This window comes from Carassius carassius, chromosome 17 (genome assembly GCF_963082965.1).
Source record: "Carassius carassius chromosome 17, fCarCar2.1, whole genome shotgun sequence".
In the NCBI taxonomy this organism is placed as follows: Eukaryota; Metazoa; Chordata; class Actinopteri; order Cypriniformes; family Cyprinidae; genus Carassius; species Carassius carassius.
The window spans coordinates 31,312,407-31,330,963 of NC_081771.1; the positions used below are offsets into that span (position 1 = coordinate 31,312,407).

At 37.0% G+C, this 18,557-nt stretch overlaps 1 protein-coding gene across 5 annotated transcripts in view; it reads right to left on the bottom strand.

The window, feature by feature from the left end:
- LOC132090940 (receptor-type tyrosine-protein phosphatase F-like) overlaps nucleotides 1-18,557 on the bottom strand; it is a 219,516-nt gene that overhangs the window by 35,782 nt on the left and 165,177 nt on the right. For all 5 annotated transcript variants that reach the window (XM_059497709.1, XM_059497708.1, XM_059497707.1 and 2 more), the window contains 5 exons: nucleotides 7,789-7,906; nucleotides 6,230-6,811; nucleotides 3,661-3,758; nucleotides 3,318-3,574; nucleotides 1,415-1,496 (listed from right to left, as the gene is read on the bottom strand). In XM_059497709.1, the coding sequence (XP_059353692.1) occupies nucleotides 1,415-1,496; nucleotides 3,318-3,574; nucleotides 3,661-3,758; nucleotides 6,230-6,811; nucleotides 7,789-7,906 (1,137 nt within the window). The remainder of the gene's footprint in view (nucleotides 1-1,414; nucleotides 1,497-3,317; nucleotides 3,575-3,660; nucleotides 3,759-6,229; nucleotides 6,812-7,788; nucleotides 7,907-18,557) is intronic.

The following is an 18,557-nucleotide window of genomic DNA, read 5'->3' on the forward strand; positions in this document are numbered from 1 at the left end:
AAATGAACAGAAGAAAGATTGATACTAAAATTAATACTAACTTACAGTATTTAACTAGATTAAATTAAATGCATATTAAAAAGTAATATGTTTATTTTAAATTCTTCAAAATTATTGCACTTATATAAATATACATAAATGGTTTAATTTGATCAAACATCACAGTAAAGACATTTACATTTTTTTCTATTGAGATTTCTAATAAAAAATGCTGTTTTTGGACCTTTTTACTCATAAAAGAATCCTGAAAAAATTTATCAGTTTCCATAAAATTATGAAGCAGCACAGTGGTTTTTAACATTATATAAATGATCATAAATGTTTCTTGAGCAGCAAATCAGCATATTAGAATAGTTTCTGAAGGATCTTGTGACACTGAAGACACTGAAAGATGCTGAAGATTCAGCTTTGATAGAAAACGGTTGTTTTTAATTGTAATAATATTACACAATTTTGCAGTTTTAACTGTATTTTTGATCAAACAAGTGCAGCTTGGGTGAGCAGAAGAAACCTCTTTCAAAAACAATAAATAATGCCACCCTCCCTCAAACTTTTGAACAATTTATATACTGGCCAGCAGTCCTCTAGGTCTGTGCTGATTGGCACTTTCAGTCCATGAAACAGCTGGACTGTGACCCAGAGGTCAGAGGTCAGATATCAGCCTCAGGTGCTTCAGTCACAAGCATCATTAATTCAAAATCACACACACACACTCTTCCTCTGGTACCTTTATCTGTCTCTTTATAGACCACTTCCCCTGTTTCTCCATCCCTCACTCTTTCTCTCTTTTTCTTTCTCCCCACTACTATATTAACCAACAGACCGCTGCCTCTTTAGCTTTAGTAAAGTACATTTGGTGGAGACTGAATCTAATCCAAGGGCACAGGATTGCAGTTGAACAAATGGGGTCTAGCGGCAGAGAGAACGAGGATTGCAGCGAGTATAATATCAGCGCTGTGATAAACACCAGTACAACACACAATCCAATAATACACCTGTCATTTGACTCGGCAACGCTAATAAATAAGGGACAACTCGGGGGAGAACGGCTGCGTTAAAGTGTGCCGTTTCAAAGCGCTGGTGACACCATTGTGCACTGCGTTTTGATCTTCAGTAGGCAGCACCTGAAGTTTCCCCTATTTTGCAGACGATAGTTTATTGAGAGCGAACAAACTCATGAAAAAGCAGAATTGTGCTGGAGCCCGAAAGCTCAGTAGTAATAACAAAAACGCAAAAATGCCAAGAGAAGCAAAGTGCTTGTGTGTCTCAACAGCTGATGCACAGATGCAGAAGTACTGAGAGACCCGAAAAATAACAAGTGGAACAACAAAATACTGCGATGTATGTTCTTAACATAAATAAGTTAACAGAGTGTGGAACATCTGTTATTTTTATATGATCATTACAAACTTACTTCATCCAGATCCATATCCTCTGGGTTTTCCCAACGGCGTAGAGTGGATGTAGCTACTGGCACCACCACTATATAAAACCACCTAAGAGGAAAACAAAGAAACAAGTCATTAACAATGAGATACATTTTTCCTTACCATGCATAAATAGTTTGGAGTCAAGCAGACTTCAGCTGCATTTATTTGATCAAAATTTCAGTAAAATTAGTAATATTGTGAAATATTATTACAATCAAAAAAACAGTTTTCTATGTGAATATATATTTAAAATGTAATTTCTGTGATCAAAGCTGAATTTTCAGCATCATTACTGCAGTCTTCAGTGTCACATGATCCTCAGAAATCATTCTAATATGATGATTTGCTGCTCATGAAACATTTCTGATTGTTATGATTGTTGAAAACAGTTGTGCTGCTTCATACTTTTGTGGAAATCCAGATTTGTTTTGGATTCTTTGATGAAAAGAAAGTTTAAAAGAACAGCATTTATCTGAAACAGAAATATTCTGTAACATTATAAATGTCTTTACTGTCACTTTTTATCAACAGAATGCATTCTTGCTAAATAAATGTTAAAAAATCTTTTTTTTTATGAAACACTCTGGTTGGACATTAAACCACTGATTGCATTTTTAAATGAATCGGTGTCAGCCATGCAGCCTGTGGCTCATTCAGTGACTGAAACAAACACTTGAAACCCAATTATCAGCTGAGTAATTCCCACGCTCTCATGTCAGGCCCGAGCAAGAGCATTGTTTGATATGTGTGATGTCTATAACGTCTGATGTAACTGGCGCTAACAATCTCGCTTGGGCTTTGATGAGGAAATACGTCTGGTAGTTTCTAATTAAAGCTTTTCTGCGCTGTCTTTGGTCAGAACCGATCCTGCAGGCAGCGATCAGTTGGCTCAGACTGCACCGCATTACACCAAATCCAGCTTGCTGCAGTTAACTAAAGACATGTGAGATGCTCCTGTGAGCTGTGATGGGGAAGAACAAAAAAGCATTATGCCACACTTCTCAGTTCCTATGAACCGACTTTACCAATGAGGCCAAGGAATGCTTTTATCAGGCACTGGATGAAGCTCTTTGCCAGATCCCTAAGATTGACAAGATCCTCTTGCTTGGGGATTTCAATGCTAGGGTCGGAGAAAACAACAGAATATGGAGTGGAGTACTAAGCAGGCATGGCTTTGGTAGGGTGAATGCAAATTGCATGACACTACTGACTCTTTGCTCTGAGCATGACATTACTATAACCAATACCATCTTCCAGCAGAAGGCAAAGTATAAGACCTCATGGATGCACCCTCATTTGCTGCTGACGGTACCATCTGGCTAAAACTGTGTAGAGATTGGGTTTGTATGCTGGAGATGGAGAGGACAACCAGAAGAAAGCAGAAGCGAGCCAGGACAAATAAAGCCATGGCTGCCACCACTGCCATAACAACTACCATTACATACGTTACATACGTATGCTCGAGTTTTTGGGTCCAGGACAGGACTGTTTAGCCAACAAAGATCTCACAGTTAAAGGCATGAATGTCGTCATCAGATTTTGATGGACAACCGAAGAGCGAGATTCAGAGAACAGAGAATTTATAAATAAAACATTTGGGAAGATGGCTGGTGCGCTGCATTTTTTTAAGCAGAACTCATTGCACTTGCAAGGAGCTTATGTGGCAGCATTTATGTTCAGCAGTGAAGCAAACTGAAAACACTGGAACATGAGCAGCTTGTGTGTAAGTAAACACAGTGCCATGCTTCACTCCAGTCCAAGAGCTGCTAGATCCAGATTCATGGTATAATGAAGAAAGCAGTTTCATGATCAGTACAGCATTAATGACTGCAGAAGATTATGGGTTATGGAGTTATGTTTTAATGGCATTATGTTTCTCAGACTGACCTGACGAGGGCGCTGTTGTGCACCTTGGGCAGTGTGATGGTGAGTTTGCCGCCCTCATCTGGATCTTGTTTGTAAAGGGCCGGTTTGGTGGTGAACAGGTCCGGGGCGGTGCGGATGGAGACCTGCTGCTGCAGTCCGCCAGCGCTGTTTCCTCGGCTCATCAGCACAAAGGAGTAATCTGTGTCCGGCTGCAAGCGTGTGATCAGCTTCCTCTTCAGGTCACCCTGCACCTCCACACTCTGCTGGTTATACAGGATCTGACAGTAGGGGGAGGAAAGGTTCACTGTCACACAATGAGATTCATTTTACACTGCATTTCTATTTCACAATTGCTGCATCTCACCTTGAAAGGCACTTGGGACTTGTATGTTTCTGGCACCTCCCACGTGAGCAGGACAGAGGTCTTCATCACAGCTTTCACACCAAAGTTTTTAGTGAACTCTGCAGAGGAGGTGAGAATAAAAGAGTTACTGCATGTCGGCACGTATTTCCAGACCGGCTCAGTGATACACAGAGGAACTGCATCACTGTGTAACGAGACTGCACTGATTAACATGCTGTACATGATAACATCTCAAGACCTTCATCTCTAAACACATGAAAAGCCTATTATCTGTCCTCTGCATGTGGTTTATGCTGTAGGGAAGTAGAGAAGTCAGAACACTGAGAAATAATGGAGATGTCATCTTCGCAAACATATTTAAAGGGACAGTTCACCCCAAAATTAATATTATCTCATTATTTCATCAACTTGTTGTTCCAAATATAGAATTTTGGGCTGATACATAATGGTTAAATAATGATAATTGCGATTAAGCATATGAATAATTTCTGTTTTACTTGCAAACATGATTAAATAGACCAATATGTTTTTTCTTTAATGCTGTGAAAATAAAATTCCAAAAGTTTAAATATTTCTCTTTATGTTCATCTGTAATATTAGTCCACTACGTTCACACCGGAGCCAAGCAAAAATAAATAAATTAATAATAAAAAAATAAAAACAAAATAAAATCAACAACTGTGTGTGAAATTCTAAGGACCAAGAATGTTCTGCATGATGTAAATTTTAAATAATAATAAAACCAGAGCATTTTTGTCCATTACATATGTCATTCCTTGATTGTCTAATGTCTTATTTGAATAGCAAATATCAATGCTATTTCAAATTATTGCAATTAGATCGAAAAACTATGATCAGAGGATTATTCAATAATCCCACATTCCAAACCTATATAACAAAAAAACAATTGTTAAGCAGAATATAATATATATATATATATATATATATATATATATATATATATATATATATATATATATATGATAAGTAAATGTGAACAGATGCTGTTGAGCTCCAAACATAACACAAAGTTTGTCCATATGTTCCTTGGAAGAAAGACAGAAATCAGACAGAAGTTTGGGAACAACATAAGGGCAAACTAGCCCTTCATCTTTCCAGCAGAAGACAAGCTGTATGTGGAGTTTGCAGTGACTGCAGTCCACAAACCGTACGTCTGCTTCCTCTCCAACCATCTGCTCTACTGAGTATATTTTAATGCACACTTTACATCTATAATGTAACACATTTTTGATAGAAACAGAATTTTGGATGTAACTTCATGACCACTGAACACACTGACTCACATCTTGTCCAAGATAACTGAAGATTTTCTCCTAACAGCTGTGACTGTTAGTGTCAGGTATTTTTTATTTTCTATTATTATCACACTCCAGTGGGAAGCTCCTCCCACAGTGAAATCTCACTGGACCAAAAACCCCACAGATGAGATCCCTAATGTCTTAAAGTCTGGTTTCTAAGCAGCAGTGAGATTAAACAGAGGTCAAATTGAGATGTTTTTCCAAGTAAAATATTAATAATGTATTAGGCTTATACTCTAAGTAGCATTCCCAAAACAGATCGTTAATTGCAATTATTTGTTTGACAATTAATTAATTTTTTAAAATTAAGATTTAAAACCCTCTAGCCAAGGTTACTAAAACATCCTCACTTCTTGAAATAAACATTAACTGAAATAAAAAAAATATATATAAAAAACTTGTAAAACATAAACTTGAAAAACATATAAAACTGTTTAAGCTGAAGTTATGAAAACACATAAAACTAAAAACTAAACTAAAACTTAATAAAAGCATTAAAAAACTCTAATTGGCCAAACACTACAAAATTACTAAAACTTTAAATAAAGTTTAAATGAAAAAAGAAAATTTATAAAAAGAAAATATAAAAAAACTGTATTATATCAATGATACTAAATTAAAACTGTCTAGAAGAGATGAGATATCTCTCACATTTCATTCTTCCAATTTGACAACAATTTATTTCTCCAAATGAATTAAGGTACCAACATTTGAGACAAAGTCAATTTTTAAAACATAATTTTGCCTTCCATTAAAACTCCTGAGATTTACAAAAGCAACCTCTGAGCAATAAAGATTTTCTCTGTCAAATACGATTTTGAGTTTATTTTTTATTTGATTTCCTAGTTTGCTTCTTTAATGATTCCATTAACGATTCTTTTAGAACTTTTGAAGGAGCTGCTTTACAACTGACTGATTCATTAATAAAAAACTGTTCATTAGACTGATTTGTGCCTAATTCAGACTATGTGCAATACGTGTAACCTGTAAAGATGTCAGAATAAAAGAGGCGTTTTATTTATTTCCACACTCATCAAATTCAATTCAGATGGCACATTTCATGTCAAATCCACAGCTTAACTAAACATCATTTCGTTATGATGTTATAGATTCAACAATGGTGCAGCATCACTTCTGAATTGCAGTGCAAGAGTATTTTACAGCGCTTTCATCAGCACTGATGGATGAATGCAGACATTAAAGAACCGATAATGAAAATGGAAGTCATTCAGAGCTCCTTAAAAACTCACCAGGCATGGAGGTAGACATAGTTCTGCTCTGGATGCTGGGGCTGATGGGACCCCCTCCTTTACCCGTGAACGCCCTCACTCTGATGTCATAGGTGGTGTCCGGCTGCAGACCCTGGATGGTCATCTGCGTCTCATCGGTACCATTGGTCTGGTTCTGATGGCTGTTGATGTCACGGTACACCACCACGTAGCGTATGATCTTCCCGTTCCTCTCGGGCAGAGGTGGAGGGTCCCAGGCCAGTTTGGTGGTGGTGGTCGTCAGGCCCACCACTCGGAGGTTTTGTGGGTAACTGCTGGGCACGTCTTCCACGGTGCTGATCTCTTTGCTGTACTCCTCTCCGTTTCCCGCGCGGTTCTTGGCGCAGAGCTTGAAGATGTAGGTGGCGCCCTTGTGCAGGCCGGTGACGGTGAAGTGGTCGTCGGTGCGTCTCAAGTCACGGGAGGTGTAGGTCTCCTCCTCTTCACGCTTGTAGCGCAGTCTGTAGCCCATCAGTTCACCCACCATCTCTTTAGGGGGCTGCCACTGGATCAGAGCTGTGTTCCCGATGGTGGTGCTAATTATCATGGTGGGCTTGCCGGGAACTACCAGTAACAGAGATGGGAGAATTTGTCATTTTGCAGTCATGGCTAATCCTGAACTAATGGGATAGTTCACCCAAAAACACCCAAACAATTTCTGGACAAGCAACTGTTTGGTTACCCACTTTCTTTAAAATATCTTCTGCAGAAGAAAGAAATTCATACAGGTTTGGAGCAACCTGAGGGTGAGTAAATGATGACTGAATTGTCATTTTTGGTTAAACTATCCCTTGACACAGTTTGATTTCAGTTACTATGGTATTGTGGTGTAGGGCTACACCTCGAGCTGGGCGATATGAAAAACAAAAAATCTTTACGATTTTTAACTAGTCAACTAGTCAATAAATGGATGCGTTGTTTCAGTTTCATAGTGAAGCACAGCACTGTGTTCATTTCCTAGCGTGCAGCTCATGATATACTGTTTCAGCACCTCAGAGAAGTTTTGTTCATTTATCAAACCACTCTGAGATGCTGAAACTGCATATAAATGATGAACAGAGTGTTGCACTTGGCTCTGAAACCAGCAGTGCATGTATTTATTCACAGGAACACTGCCAAAATAAAGTTTGATGGTTTAACATTTGAAAATTTGATTAGCCCTTTAATTTTACATCTATAATGTTTTTAGAATTAATTAAATTATTTATTTTACATTTTTTATAACAATGGTTATAAAATGGTTTTTGTAATATATTTCTAGACAGTGGGGATTTAATGTAAACTCAAATGAAAGGTTTTTTGTTAGTTCACTTATTTATAGAAGGAGGATTGAGATGGTTCTTGTAGAGGGTATACCAATGTATGTCGACACCCACATTTTTCCCAAATCTTTCAATCTTCAAAAGATGTTCACCCCCCTGTGAGGTCATTGTGGGCTCGAGTCTGAAGGTTTGTGGAGTTTTTACATCATAACTACAGTTTAACTTTTTAACTCTAAATGTACCTAAACTTTCACTGAACCCTTAAACACACAATCTCACCGGCCCCTGTTGTGGTCACCACTTTGGCTTTGCTGCGTGCTCCATCTCCCTTAGTGGTGTACGCTGCCACAGTCACTGAATATGTGGTTTCAGGCAGCAGGCCGGTGATGATGGCCTCCTGAGAGAGAGAGAGAGAGAGAGAGAGAGAGAGGTCAAACGATGGCAGGCAGAAACATACCGTACTATTGCTCTTTTTTCATCGTTCAGTGCGCTGTCACAGTTTTGACATGTCTGTTTAATACTGTTGAAGTTCATTTCAAGGTTTTCATTAAACTTTAAGCATTCAGTCAGGACATGAAGCGTTGTCTCAATTTCCAGTCTGTACCTGGTCATGGTGCTTCTCACTTTCCTATCAGTCACATCAAATCTTTTTAAAGCCAGACGATGTTGAGTTTTATTTCGTCTTGGGTGTAAATGATCCTATAATCCTGTTTTCTTGTGGTAGGATGTTTCCAGAAATCGCTCGTCTTGTGTCTTCATAATTCAAGGATAAATTCTCCACACTAGTTCTTCATGCAAAGTTTCAAGAACTTCCAGCTGATTTAATTTAGAATCAATGCAGGATTTTTAAAGCATAAAAGTCTCTTTTGTATTTCTGTGACTTCATACACTGCAGGGCTGAAGAAATCTGCGGAAGCGACTTTAAAGCCTAATTTTCACAGCATGATGAATGTGTGATATGGTTGGTGCCTAATGTGAATTAGTTTTTCATTCCCTGAGAACTACAACATTTTCAGAAGGTCATAATTCTATTTTATTCGTTCCACAACCAGGTCTGCCAGTTCGCCAGTACTGCTCTTGTAAATCTCGAGCTGGTACGTTTGATAAAACAAACACAGAAAAAACCACCAGAGCATCTAAAGATAGTCATCTCAAGAAAAACACTATGAAGAATGATTTTTCTCCAGTGTGTGGGGATGTATTTTGTGTCTGGAAGAACGGCAGGAGGCTGTGAATATCTGCCAAAACCCTTCTGAAGTTTCCTCCAATTGTATATAAACGTGTGACATATTGCAATCTGCATTTTCAGGGGGAACTTTAGCATCACAAAAAGGCTGGAAATCTGGAACAAGTGAAAAATGTTATAAACACTCCCACAGGTATTTTTAGGAATGAAAAATAGCAAACATGCTCAGATGTTTGTAGTACAAAAAATCCACCAAACCAACACCTGTTCATGCTCAAGCACTCTACAGATGTCTTTGAAATTGTGAAATATTTCACATCCACATGCTGTTCATGAACTATAACTTATTGTAAACACGGTGAAAAAAGCAAACCATCAGAGACAAGACAGTGATTCTTGCTCTTACTCGAAACCTAATGCATCCTTAAACATATTACGAAATCAAAAAATATTCTGTTTTTAATACACTGAAAAAATTATAGTGGGATTAACTTTGGAACAACTTTCACTCAATAATAGCAAGTAAATTTATCAAATTATTACAAAGAAATGGCAGGTAATTCCCACTTTTCATGATTATAATCCATTTCCGATGGATGAAATCACATCCTACTTTTGTGCAGAAGTAAAACATGTTGCAAACAGAGTTTCACATTGACTTAAATTATCATTTCACAGCTAGCCCACAATTCCAGACCCTCTCTTGCAGGAGATCAGAGGAAATGTGAACGTGTGAATCATCTAACACTTTTAAATGCTAGTTAGAAGCTGCAGCTTGGCAGGGGTCCCTCTCTCAAAAAGCGCATTTACTTTTTACTTTATTCCCTGTTTCGAGTAGTCCGTCTTATCTCTGGCATGTGTTTGGGGGAGTCATTGAGTCCTGAAAAGTGGGAAGACTTGAACATTTCACATTAAGGCATGATGGATAGGCTGCCTGTGGCAACACAGAGGTACCAGAGCTGGCCACCATTGAGAGAGACACCTCTTTATCTGTTTAAAGTGATATCACTGTCACGACTCATTAATAAAGAAGAAAGGGCAACAGAGAGAGAGATGGAGGGATGGTTTAGAAACAGACAGACCCACATACAGACAGAGTTTTAACAGGGCAGAGCTGCACATGACAGCTCAACATCAGCCTCTATAAATATGTAGGACACCGGAAGAGAGATGCAGGCTGCCAGCATCACAAGAGTCTCACGCCTTCTGAACAAAGACTGTTAAGTACTTCATCAGTGAGAATTATCAGCCTGTGCAATGTTTTAGAGCACATTATCTTTAATGAACTGAACAAAAGACACAAATAAGTCATTACTTTTTTGACAAAGCTTTGTGGAATTAAATTATAATGGTAAAACATTCAAATATGTAAAATGCTGTTGTTTTGTGTTGTATTTATGTTTAGAATACTGGCTACATTGCACTTTCTCAAACTAAAATAAATAAAACTTCATTAAAAGTACTTAAACCTAAATTTGAACCATGCTAATCAATATGCAGAACTATTAACACACTAGGGCTGGGTAATACTATTTGATTTGATATTGATTCTATTGGAAATATACTTTAGGCAAGTCAATTTTTTAATTCATAAAGAACAAAGTAATTGATTTTCAGATATAATAATCAGCACTCAAAAAAAAAGGTTTGTTTATGAACACTTAAATTACATATTAGGTAGTTTTTATATCAACTTCAATCTTGGGATTTAAGAATCAATATGGGTTCGGTAAAACAAAGATCAGTTAAAATTTAGTTGTCAGCAACAAAAGATATGGTCAGTGTTTTTCTCCCTTTTGAAAGTTGTTAAATCTATTTTGAATAAATATTTTAGCAATATCAAAGAAAGAGCACCAAATCAAACTGCTGTATTGCTTTTATACAGCAGTTTATTAAAAAAAGAGACCCATGTGTTTTTGAACAAACTGATTAAATTAATGATTCATTTGACTCACTTTTTGCCATCTACTGTTGCAACAATGCAACCTACAAGAAGAGAACTGAAGCAATCCTCTCAAATAATAGACAGTATGGCAGTATGGATTCAGTACAACTGTTGCATAAACACAATTATATGGTTAGTTGGATTTTATAATGTGCATTTAGAATTATTTTTCCATGCACTCCATGACCCTATCAAAACAGACCAGGGACTCATTTTTGGGTCACGGCCCACCAGTTATTAATCTAAAGTTCCCTGTACTAAAACAGCAGAGCTTCAGGTAGAATCAACAGCTTTATTCAGTGGAAAATCAAAGCTCCCGGTGGACGAGAGATTGAGAGAGAGAGGTAAACAGACAGCAGCGATGCATTTGAGTTGTGTGGTATAAATACTGCATCTTCAGGGTGCAGGCTCTTATCTTCAGAGATGAGGGAAGATAAATCAAAAAGATTTTAGTGACAAATCCATTTGTGTGAAATTTCATTAAGATGTTAATACATTCCCCAATGGCAGAACACCAATTCACAAAACCATCGCAGAAAACACTTAGACTGAGAGAAAATGAAGGAGCTGGGAGTCTCCCATCTACAATCACAACACACGCAGTATTTCACGAGGCAGATGGAGGCATATTCCTGCCATATGCCCACATCCCACAACACACTGCAGTAACACACACTTCATTTTGTGTAGTTGGAAGATACTGCAGCTTATTTTAGTCAAGAACCACCTATGGACATGTACAGTGAGCTGCCATTGTTTAGAAGTGGGTAAATCTGAAATCAATGTTCATTGTTATTCTGATAATAGTGCATCAGTCCCTGTGTCAATGACAGAGCAGTGGCTAAAGTCTGTTTCTGCTCATATAAAAGTAACAAGTAGGCTAGCTATTAAACACTCCCCCTCCCAATTCATTTTTGAAAGAAATCTATACTTTTATTCAGCAAAGATGAATTAAAATGATCAAAAGTGACAGTAAAGTGACATTTATTTGTCTAATCAATGCTTCTCTTTTGCGCTTTCTATTTATCAAAGAATCCTGACAAAAGTCTATCACAGTTTGCACAAAAATATGAAGCAGCACAGCTGTCTTCAACATTGATAGTAATCAGAAATCAGCATATTAGAATGATTTCTGAAGAATCACGTGACACTGAAGACTGGAGTAATGATGCTTAAAATTCAGCTTTGATCAAAGGAATAAATTACATTTTAAAATATATTACAATATATATATGTTTTTTTTTTTTTCAAATTCTTAAAAATGTTTTACAATACATTGCTGATTTTAGGCTTAATGAGCAGAATTGTCACAGTGTCTGGTCTGTGTTTCCCTGGGTGTCCACTAGTGGTCTCACTTCCCCATAGTCACCAGTGATGTGCGGGTTGATCCAAAACGAGCGGTTACGAGTAATCCAAAAATATTTTTAATGATATTCGGGTCGCGAGCGGTAAGGTCCTTTGAAATAAAAATGTCAATTAAACCTTTGTCATTTATATAGTAGACACATTTTTGAAATACATAGGCCTACACTTTATTGGCTGAATAACTGGCACGAAGATGACGCACGAGCTCAGTCTGCAGGTAGAGATGGAGGCGGCAAAGAAGACTGCATGGGGAGCAACGGCGCTGTTTATGGTAAAACATGATTTTGACGACTTCATTAAGTTTTGTTTTATAGAAAACTCTTTTTAAAAGATTTTCGTTTTGTATAAATTATATCTTAATTTTGATCAATGTTTTATCAATCAGTTGCCCGTATTTAATATATAGCAGACAATGTAATGAGACGCTGGCACGATCACTTGCATTGCATGTGAACTGGAGGGCACCAAAACTCAGCTTGTGCCTCACAGATTTGAGAAATATATGCTATATATTACAGAAAGCTTGAAATGTCTACTTTTAAACAAAAATATTCAAACCAAAATAAATAGGCTACTCTCTGATTATGTAATCCATATGAAATGTGCATTTCTCTCTGGCGTGGCGAGTCTCCATCGTCAACTTCATCTTTGCAGTGACACAGAAAACACCAGTTTATTACTAAACAATTAAATGACTCCTTGCTTATTTTCGAACCAGCAGGCCATTCTGGGTTGAGCGAGACCCCACAGAATGAGCGAGCGGATCGGGATATTTAGAAATGCTCTCCGCTCACGAGCTCTGATCGGAACAAACCCGAGCCTCAATGTCTGCTGACCTTGCAGAAACATACAAATAGACATAGCCAGACTAGACTATTTTAGTACAAATTATGAGCTTACTGACAATTATTTATAATTCTTGACAAAATTATAATATATTAAGGCGTTTTTTTTTTGCCTAGTTAGTTTTGCCTACGTTCCTATGGCCCAATGACGCTAAGATGAGCATTTACTGCTTTTTAAAAATGCGGGTGAGGAAGTGGGTTGGGTACAATATTTTATTGTTATTTTTTTGAGGTCCGAGTTGCGGGCGGGTTAGTTGAAAACGTCGGTCAGGTACGGGTTATTAATACATAATTAATACATTATTAATACCCCACTGCAGGCACTACATTTCCCACAAAGCCTTGTCCTTTCATCACTGTTAATTGCACACCTGTTATTGCACTCAGCTGTCTCCACTTTCTTCGTTATCACCTGTCCTTATATACCAGCCTGTCTCATTCTGTTTTCATGGACTCCTTGTTTTCCGTCACCCGGCTTTCTCATGTTCCCTGTGTTTTTCTTGTTTCTTGTTTCGTGTTTTGGACTGACTAATGGTTTTGACCTCTTGCCTGTTTTGGATATTGATTTTTGGATTACCCATTAAAACACTGCATTTGGATCTCTCGTTTCCGGTGTGCAATAGACAAGAATTCCGTTGTGCAAAAAAGTTACAAGAATAGACTCCAAATAGTATTTGCATTGAAAGCCATCATTGTACAAGGTTCATGTGAGGAACAAAACGAGTAAAATTGGGTAGTGAAGAGGGTAAATGGTCATATAGATTGTAACACACACACACACACACACACACACACATACGTGTGCTGTAGCTGATGATTTAGTCCTCTGTCAGTAAGTAGAGATTAAGTTTCACCTTCGGAGGTTAGAGGATATCTGCTTATTCAGCACCTCGCTCAGGGATTACTTTTCCCCCTTATTCCCCTCAAACACACACTGCTCAAAGAACCTGCCGTCTGCCAGTCAAAGCCTCACTTCCTGCACACGTCTGAGGGCAGCAGGGTGATTTCTCCTCTTTATATGGCAGCTGCATATTCAGTCAATGCTTTGTCTTTTCCCCCAGATGCACATGAAGCGCTGCCATCTCACCGCTGATGGAGGGATTTATATTCCGCTCCATAACCTTGCTGACTAACAGCAAATAAAATACATGGCGCCTTCAGACCCTTCGAAAACGCTTTAATCATAAAACAGCGAATGCAAACACAGCGAGAGATGAGAAAGCTAAAGCAAGACAAAAGAAGCGGTTCAACATTGATGAGACGAACTGCTCATCAAACACAAATGCATGTCTCCAGCTCTGCACTGCATTTTATAGTCTCACAGAGACAGACTGTGGACTGGTTTATTCTGGACATCATTCATTACCTATGAGAGCTGGAGATTTGGGGTGACATCTTTCAAAGACTGGACACCATAAACCTTGTAAATGAGTCCGCAGTGACTAGTTTTCTATGTAGAGATTCATGCAGTCTTTCCTGTCTTCACTGTGTCAGTAATGTGTTTCAGCCTCACAAACGTCTGATCACACAGAGAAGATGTGCTCTGGTTCTTCAGTAGTCTTTTAGTGGGAATGTCTGCAGCACTGAGCATCTCAGAAACAGCACAGGATCCGCTTTGATACAGATGCAGTGTGTAATTTACCAGCTGTGAGAAGATGAGATACTGCTGGGATACATATGACTGTTTGTTGCTTCTTCAAATTGTTTCAGGCACTTTCCATGTTTGCAACATTGCAACGAGTCTTGCAACTTTTTTTTTCTTTTAAACAAAGATTAGACATCAAAAATGTTATATTAAAAATACACCAGCATCAGCAACAGATTTGCAAACCAGTGTTATTTTAGTAAAACTTGTGTACTATTATAGTATTTCTTTATATTTTTAAAATAGCTTTTTAATTTAAAGGTTTCAGTTTTTTTCCATGCTTTTTTATTGTTAATAGCTTGCATTCATGTATATATGTTTTAATTTCAGTAATTTGAAACTAGTTTATGTCAAGTAGGTGCAGATGCAACATTGTTAATTTTAGATCATTTTAACTTCAGCAAAATACTTTAAATAATGTAAGTTTACGAATTTAGAAATTAGGTTTCTTGGTAGAAACCAACTTTTTGACAACAAAGAGTCCAAATGAACTCACTCCTCATGCATCACACTTTAAAATAATGCTACAAATGTTGTTGTTTTTTTGTGCTAGAGAGAATCGCACATTCAGAGTACTTTGAAACAATCTACTTCTCCAGGGTAATAACATGTAAGATTATACAAAAGAAAAATGCGATTTGTGCCTCTAATGGTTTTACAAATCTCATGAGACACCAAAGTGTATCATATTCAGGCAAAGTGCCTTCAGCTGCCATAGGTCTGGAGTTTGAGTGCTTTTCTCTCTCTTGTGATGAAGATGAGCAGTAATTTGGCTTTGACACTGATGCCTCTTCACAATAAGAGCCAAGAGAACTGAGTAATGTCATATCAGACATTCCTCATAGTGGACAAGACGCTACATGACTGCCTTTCAGGCTTGGGCAAATATGAGGGAAATGATGAAATATGATGCCACGCCAACTATTTGTGCTGTTAAATTGTTATATCAGTCAGCACACATTGAGGGTCATTTTCTGTTTGAGTCTCACCCTTCATCCTGAGCTGATAAAAGCTTCCATTAGCATGACCCGATGCCAGCACTCTCTCTCTCTCATATTTCAACGCAGTTGGATTCCCAGGAGCCAGTTTGCTCAGACTAATGCCAAACACACACCCTCAGCACATATAAAGTCTCAGTTTCTCATTTTCTGATGCACATTTTACACAACCAATAAATATTGAAGACTGTTTCTGCCATGGAAATTTTTTTTTAAAAAGGTAATTGTGACTTTATCTCACAATTCAGATCCCAATTCTTTCAAAACCTTTCACAATTCTGAATTTGCATCTTATACAAAATACTAAGTAAAAAGGTAAATGAGGACAATTTCCTCAGAAATGCAAGTTTATATCTGTCAGTTCTGAGAAAAAGAGACAGAATAGTGAGATATAAACTAAGAATTGTAGGGAAAAAGTCAGAATTATGAGATAAAAAAGTAGCAATTACCTTTTGTGTTTAACATTTTAGCAAGCTTCCATAAATCAGAAACTACTGTAGATGGGCTCTCAATGGATCAATAAACACATAAATCATATTGAACAATTAAACATAAGTTTATGACCTACAATACTAGCTAAACCTTGTGTTAAGAATAAATAGTGCAACAACATAAAGTGCTAGTTAGCTGTATGCATGTGAAATGAGAAAGTGATATAGTGAAATAGTGTGTGTGCTGGAGGCTGCTGTGTTTGGACCCTGGCTTCATTCTGCAGGAGGTAAATGAAGCGCAGACTGTGCTCCTTACAGTTCCTTCATTAAACACTCAATGAGAGCTGCTGGTTAACTGATCACTGATACTTTAAACTGCGATGACACATATATAAAGTTCACATGAATGTATTAATGTGAAGAAATATGCATGTACACATTCTAAACATGACATCCAAACTACACTAAAATAGATGCACTATTGTTCAAAAGTTTGGAGTGGAAATTTTTAGCCAAAGTGCATTAAACTGATCAAAAGAGCAAATATTTAAATAAATGTTCTTTTAAACGTTCATTAAATAATAATAATAATAAAAAAAAAGATTCTTAATCCTCATGACTATCATCTATCTATCTATCTATCTATCTATCTATCTATCTATCTATCTATCTATCTATCTATCTATCTATCTATCTATCTATCTATCTATCTATCTATCTATCTATCTATCTATCTATCTATCTATCTGTCTATCTGTCTCTACTTTTCTGGGTTTGGAAGAAAAAAGTTCTCTATTAATCTCATTGCTATCTGTGGCAGCATTAAGAGATCTTATTTTTATGACTTTATGTTCCCATGCAGACACACACACATACACTCAATCCCTGTAAAAAACACTGCCCACTATGCCCCATTCTTTTATTCAGTAAATACAGGCCATTATGCCACCCTGCATGGATAAGATAGACCTGTTTACCAAAGATTGCTCCTCTCCACCTACAAAGAGAGCCTGTGTGTGTTAGGCTGAGTTTCTCTCCTGATCTCTCTCTCTCTCTCCGCCTCCCTCACAGTGACCGGGTCACCGTGCACACCCTCTCCTGTGCTGAAGGAGACATAGATCAGACTTTGACAGCATGTCTTATCTGATGAGACGTGCCTCATGCTTCACAGCTCTCCTCTCTCTCTCTCTCTCTCTCTCTCACTCACACACACGCAGGGGATCATCCAGGTCCTCAGGTATGAAAAGAAAAAGCAGCCGCCCATCACTGTACTCTACCAAAGCAAAACTCAATCCAGAGAGAACTTCCTTCAGGAAGAATAAAATCCGACATAAGCATCTTCCGAAAGCCGCAAGAGACAAAGCATTTCACAGTCTGAATCCATCAGACCACTCGAAACACCGAACTGTTAACAAAAATAAAGTTTCCAGTTAGAGTCAAAGTGACTTTTAAAACCACAAGAAAACCTTCCACAAAGAAGTAAATATTAATTCTCTAGTTCATCGGGTTCACAAGCCTTTTCTCAGCAGAACACCTTTAACATTAATATTTACTTGAATCATCCTCTTAGATGTCAAGTAATGCTGTAACCTCTCAACAAACAGACATATTTTAAATAATATATTTGATGACTGTTTTATTGAAGAATAGAGTGAAGTGTTACACATTTTACTGTGGAGTCAACATGAAAAAGGATTCACAAGCCATTTTACTTCTGCAGTGTTACTTCTGCAGGCTTTCTGAATGAAAGAAGATATGCAACATGACACACTGTAAAGCATAGTAATCATATCAGAGGCAAAGATACATTTTTTTTTTTACATTTTGAATAAAGTGCACTGAAGATTTGTTCACAGTAAGCCCATTTTCATTCTACTGTACTGTTAAATTTAATTTGAATGTAAAATTTAAGCACAATTCAGCATTTTCAAATACTTACATTTTTAAACACTTAAATAATATTTTAAATTTAAATTTTTCAGTTTTCTTTTTAATTGTAGTAATTTATTTGCATTTGACATTTTTATTATTATTTCTTTAGCATTAGTAAATTTAGTATTTCATTTTATTAATCATTTAATAATAAAAAGTTTTATTGAGCCTTTTCTATTTCTAATTTTCATATTATAATTTTATGCATAATAAATTACATTTGATATATTTACATAATGTTATCATTTATTTTAATCAAATATTTCATTATAAATATTTATCTTTATTATACAACAATTTTTTCATAATTTTAGTTAACACTAACCACACTGAGCCCGATAAAATGATATAAAGAATCTATAATATAACTCTCCAAACAGCCATTTAGTCATCTCAAAAACCTACACAGCCAGAAATTACTCTTGATAAGATGAGGGCTGATTGCTGAACCTTTTTGTTAAAAATGAATGGACAGTGATTATATTAGCGCCATATAATCTCCCATAAAGTGCTGGGAGGCAGCAGCTAATCAAGGCTTTATGTAGCTGTGTGTTTATACCCATGACGTCTTAAAGTTTCACATCACTCTGATCATTTTTTTAATTAGTCAAGGGAGAGCATGGAAAAAGGCCAGCTAATAAAAAGAGACTGCTCACATTAGTGCTAAACACAATCAAAGACAGCATGAAGCCATCTTCAGT